The 5842-nt window shown below is 39.0% G+C and overlaps 1 protein-coding gene across 1 annotated transcript; it reads left to right on the top strand.

Annotated features, from left to right (window-relative positions):
• Positions 1-2832: 2832 nt before the first annotated feature.
• LOC127952208 (uncharacterized) lies at positions 2833-5467 on the top strand. Its single transcript, XM_052550622.1, has 2 exons — positions 2833-3580; positions 3678-5467. The coding sequence occupies exons 1-2, from the start codon at positions 3069-3071 to the stop codon at positions 3889-3891; spliced, it is 726 nt and encodes a 241-aa protein (XP_052406582.1). The 5' UTR covers positions 2833-3068; the 3' UTR covers positions 3892-5467.
• The last annotated feature ends 375 nt before the right edge of the window (positions 5468-5842 follow it).

Genomic DNA, 5842 nt, shown 5'->3' with positions numbered 1-5842 from the left:
AGGGATGTAGAGGTCCTTTCTAGGTGCTGATCCACCATCTGGTCTGGATACGTACTGGATCCGGGTGACTGCAGTGACCCTCTGATCTGGAAACAGACTGGATCTGGTGGCCACGGTGACCTCGGAGCAAGAGAGAAACAGACTAATATTAGCGTAGATGCCATTCTTCTAATGATGTAGAAAGTACATTGGGTGTTATGTGAAGTGTTTCCGGTTCCGGTTTCCCTAATTAATGCAGCCTAAAAATCCTTTAACGGATTTGGATATTAAAAGCATATTAGTATGTTATGTGTATGCCAGGTTAAAGAGATGGGTCTTTAATCTAGATTTAAACTGCAAGAGTGTGTCTGCCTCCCGAACAATGTTAGGTAGGTTATTCCAGAGTTTAGGCGCCAAATAGGAAAAGGATCTGCCGCCCGCAGTTGATTTTGATATTCTAGGTATTATCAAATTGCCTGAGTTTTGAGAACGTAGAGGACGTAGAGGAGTATAATGTCAGTCAGAACTCCATCACTCCCGAGTCTGTATTGTATACAGATGAGCTTTGCTCATGGTTTCACTCCACCTGCCAAACTGTTTTAGACACTGTGGCTCCATTAAAGTCTAGGCAGCCTAAAACTAAATCTGAGCCCTGGTTAAATGACATGACTCATGCTGCCAGACGTGAGTGCCGTAGAGCTGAGCGCAAGTGGAAGAAGGACAAACTGCAGGTGTCTCTTCAAATGTTAAGGGATTGCTGGCGTCATTACCAGGAAACTGTGAAAGATGCCAAAAGAAAACATTTCTCAGTTATTATTCTGGCAAATTGTCACAAGCCTCGTGTTTTGTTTAATTGACTACTAACAATGTATACATGTTGATTTACATATCTGAATGAAAAAAAAACATGAATTCCATTGCAATATATGTTTATTGCTCTTAAATTTACAAAATAAAAGACTGACTAAGAATGCATTACTTTGCACTTGTATAGAGATAGCATTCAATAAAACCTTGAAGCCTTGAAAACACATAGCTCACTGAAACAAGCTTACTGAACACATAGGGCCTAGCTTACTGAAAAAAAGTTCTTCTTTCAGATGAAAATAACAACAACTTGATGTCTAGCATTCATTAAAAAAGGTCACCCAAAATACTTGTTTAGAGCAATTGAAAGAATACAGTAACCAATGTAAACTTGAGGGCTTTAAAGGAACACTCCGACTTTTTGGGACTTTAGTTTATTCATAGTATCCCCCAGAGTTAGATAAGTCCATACATACCTTTTTCATTTCTGTGCATTCTGTAATTGTTATTTGACTTACCCACCGCTAGCCTAGCTTAGCACAAAGACTGGATGTAAATGGATACTGTTGACATAGTAATCCCAATAAGTGACAAAATAATGCAAACATTTTCCTATATACATGTTGTGATCTGTATAGTCACAGCGTGTACAAATAACAAGTCTATATGAGACAGAGACCATTTTTAATCGTATAAATGCTGGGAACTATATTCTCACTAGGCATAGGAGCACAGCTAACATTACTTGGGGGGAGTGGCTACTTGGGCGGAGTGAGTTGTCCCAGCCTTACTTGTAATACATTTTTTTTCTCATCTGAATGTAAGTGATAAACTAGAAAAGTTTCGTAGTGATATCTGCTAGTTAAAAATTTTACCCCTAGTGTCTCGCCTTAACTATAAAGTTGAACAGCGAATTATGTACATGTCATAAATATATGCATAACGTTACTCCGTGAAGTTTGACAAGTGTGCATTCTTACACAGCAGCAGGGACATTATTCACAGTGGCTATTGAAGGCACTTAGCGCTATAGCTAATATTACCAAATAGCTCAAGTAGGCTAGTTCTAGTTCTAAATCTTCACTTTAGGTGCTTTGTTCAACCGTTCTTGTAAGAATGCCTTTTTGTCAGGACTATAATGCCATTTTGTCATTGTGTCAGGACTAGTGTTTTATGGATATTTTTGTTCTCTTTTAGGATACGGGATTAACAAATGTATCAGCACATCACAAACACATCTGCTTAAGGATTCTGGTGTGACATGGAGGCCTCACAGTGTTGATTCTGCTCGTAGCCTTCGTTCACATTTTTGGACATATATGGGCGATTTGTATGTGAACAACAATCGCATTGATGACAAACTCTACTGCAAACTCTGCTTTGAAGCAGAAATTACAAAAGAACATCGAATGCTGTCAAAAGTGTACAGCCTGGGAGAAAAAACATCAAGTGGAAACTTCCTTGCTCATGCCAAAGCTGCACACAAAGAGAGTACAATATTTCTCAAAGAACAATCAAATAAACTGACTAACTGGATCCAAACTGTGTCGAAAGGAAGCCCAGCTACTTCCCAGTTTGATGTCAATCGCGACATTGTGTTGTGGCTGTGCCAGGACCTGCTCCCTTTTGAATTAATAGAAGAGGAAGGTTTTCAAGCATTCAACAAGAAAAATATTCATCTCAATTTGCCATCCAGCAGAGCCCTTGCAACAACAGCCCTGGCAGATGTCTACATGGGTTTGAAGTCCAAAGTCAAAGAGCAACTGGCAGACATTGTCAGTGGTACTATAATGCTAGATGGCTGGACTGATGCTCATCATCGATACCCATATGTTGGTGTGAGAATCTGCACTGTAGATGCAAACTGGAATTTCCTTCTGTTTACACTTTGTGTTAAACCTTGAGAAAATCACACATCAGAAAACCTTACAGTGTTTGTAAGGGAATTACTTAAAGAATTCCTTCCCAAAGATAAAAATGTGTTGCTCTTTGACCCAACAGATGGGGCAGCGAATTTGATTAAGTTGTCCCGGTTACTGGGCCATGAGAGAGTAACATGCGTAGCACACTGTTTACACAACTTACTCATAACAGACACTCTTACCAAAATCCCTGAAGCACAAGCCTTAATTTCCCAATGCAAAGATATTGTCAGTGCACTGCACTTCAAGGCACATCTAATAGAGGAATTTGTGTTGGAGCAGAAAGAGGCAGACATATTTGCCAAGATTTAAGACCTGCAGGATGAAATTGATGCAGATTCCAATGATCCTATTGATGAAATGGATGATGCAGAGGATTGGCAGCTGGGAACTAAGAAATCAATACAGGGCTCACAGACACACAAAACACTGAAGACCACAGTGCCAACACATTGGAACAGTGTCCTCAACATGATCAGAAGCTTCGTCAGTATGGAGACAGAAGTCACTGAAATCCTGAAGAGGATAGGAAAGCCCTTGTTATGCCTCCTACCTGATGACATCAAACTACTTTGTAACTTATTTAGCTTTTTAGAAGACTTTGTGAAATTCACTCTCATTATAAGTGAAGTCAGTCCAAACCTGAGTGCCCGGGCTCGAATCAAGAAAATCTGTGCAGTGGCTCCCAGAGATCCACTACTGATGAAGAGAGTCAAAAAACGAATAGTGAAAAACATGGACAAACGAATCCCCATGTCAGATCTGGTTAGAGCCACTGCAGTGTTTGATCCAGCTGTCAGAGATATCACTATGATGAAAGATGAAAGCATAGAGCTGCTGCAGAATCTCCATGAGAAACTGAACTCCTCCAGGTGACATTGATATTGTCATGTACTTGCTAACCACTTACTTTTCTCATGGTTTTGATTTTAACAGCCATTTGCCTTATGCATATATTTCCCTTTTCAGATTCAGTTCAACAGTGTTTGGGGTTGGAGATGAGAGGACAACTACTGAAGGTGGTTCAAGAGGTCCCTCTGGTGGGAATGGTGACCACGATGGAGATGTGGGAGGAAGTGCGAAACTCCTGCGACTAGAATTATTAGCAGAGGCACAAGAAGATGCAGAAGCTCATTCTTCAAGTTCTATCCTTGACCACGAGATAGATGCTACAAATATATAAATATGTGCATACGCTGTGAAAGTAAAATCTGGTGTTTGCTTTATTACATTGTATTGCATTTTGTAGAAATATAGTGTAAGCCATGCATTGCTTGGAAAGATTGAGATCTAGTTTATCAGTATAACATAGACATCTGTACACATGAAGTGGCAGCTTCAGCCATTTGCAGCTATGAAAAGTTTGGCGGCTGCAGCAGCCATTTAGGTTTTGGCTTGCCAGCCAATAACTTCATGAGCCAGCCATTATTCTCAAAACAAATGGCTTCAGGCTGTAGACTCACTGACTGCAGGTTGGAACATTAATACACGACAAGGGCACAAGGACAAAAACCTGACTACTATTAACAGACAAAGATGGACACCTGACATGAACAAACCAATGGGGAACAAGGCACATGAATAAGACAACCAATGAGTAAACAGAACTGATAAATAACAAGACAAACCAATCAAAACATGACACAATGAACAAGAGGAACCAATTGTATGAAGACAAGAGGGCAAGGGAAGCATGACACAAACAATTGCAAAATAAAAGAAGTGAAATCATGAAACCAATATCCCAAAACAGAAACAAAACCCACATTACTATATATATATATTCAGGGGACATACAGCCAAGTATGGTGACCCATACTCAGAATCCGTGCTCTACATTTAACCCATCCGAGGTGCACACACACACTGTGAACACACACACACACACCCGGAGCAGTGTTCATCATTTATGCTGTGGCGCCCGGGGAGCAGTTGGGGGTTCGGTGCTTTGCTCAAGGACACCTCAGTCGTGGTATTGCCAGCCCGAGGCTCGAACCCAAAACCTTATAGGGTAAGGAGTTATACTCTCTACCCACTAGGCCACAACTTACTTATATATAGTATATATTATATTTTTAAGGTTATTAGATAGTGTGGCTTTATTATCTTTTCATTTTAATTTAATTTTTTTATTATTTATTTCTTTTATTTATTCATTTTGGAATATTTATCCTCTTTGCTATAAAGCGTTTCTGGCACAAAAATAAACAATAAATGACAATTATGTAAATAGTGTTTCTAATGTTTATAAACTGTCATATGTTACAAAAATATGGTTTACACAGACAATCTGATTTATTTAATAACTGCACAATTGAAACCCCCCTGCACTTTCCCCACTCACCATCATGAACAGCACTGTGACTGCAGTGGAGTCATTCAGATTCCTGGGAACCACCATCTCTCAGGACCTGAAGTGGGACAATCACATTGACTCCACTGTGAAAAAGGCCCAGCAGAGGTTGTACTTCCTTCGCCAGCTGAGGAAGTTTAACTTGCCACAGGAGTGTACTTATGCTTATAAACGTGCAATATCCTTATATTTATTTGTTAACCCTCCATCCTAGAACATTCCTGCATCTCACTCAATCCTATTCCTTTTTCATTTATAGCACAATTGTTTATACATTTATTTATTTGCCAATTTGTAAATCTCTTTTTTTTTTTTTTTTTTTGTGTGTTGTTGTCTCTGTGTACTGGAAGTTTATGTCACTAAAACAAATTCTTTGTATGCGTAAGCATACTTGGCAATAAAGCTCTTTCTGATTCTGATTCTGATTCTGATTAAGTTATCAAATATAAAAGTAAATAGTTACAAGTATCATTGGTAAGTACATGTGACTTTTTAGTTAAAAACAACTTATACAACAAAGGTAATTTATAAGTCAAGTCAAGTCACCTTTATTTATATAGCACTTTAAGCAAAATACATTGCGTCAAAGCAACTGAACAACATTCATTAGGAAAACAGTGTGTCAATAATGCAAAATGATAGTTAAAGGCAGTTCATCATTGAATTCAGTGATGTCATCACTGTTCAGTTTAAATAGTGTCTGTGCATTTATTTGCAATCAAGTCAACGATATCGCTGTAGATGAAGTGACCCCAACTAAGCAAGCCAGAGGCGACAGCGG

The sequence above is a fragment of the Carassius gibelio genome, chromosome B3, assembly GCF_023724105.1.
Source record: "Carassius gibelio isolate Cgi1373 ecotype wild population from Czech Republic chromosome B3, carGib1.2-hapl.c, whole genome shotgun sequence".
NCBI lineage: Eukaryota > Metazoa > Chordata > Actinopteri > Cypriniformes > Cyprinidae > Carassius > Carassius gibelio.
This window is presented reverse-complemented; position numbering and strand designations above follow the sequence as displayed.

Bases quoted from the DNA above. Each gene is read 5' to 3' on its own strand.
- LOC127952208 (XM_052550622.1), top strand. From the start codon at position 3,069: ATGGATGATGCAGAGGATTGGCAGCTGGGAACTAAGAAATCAATACAG. The intron at 3,581-3,677 runs GTGACATTGATA...TTCCCTTTTCAG, and splicing joins GAGAAACTGAACTCCTCCAG to ATTCAGTTCAACAGTGTTTG.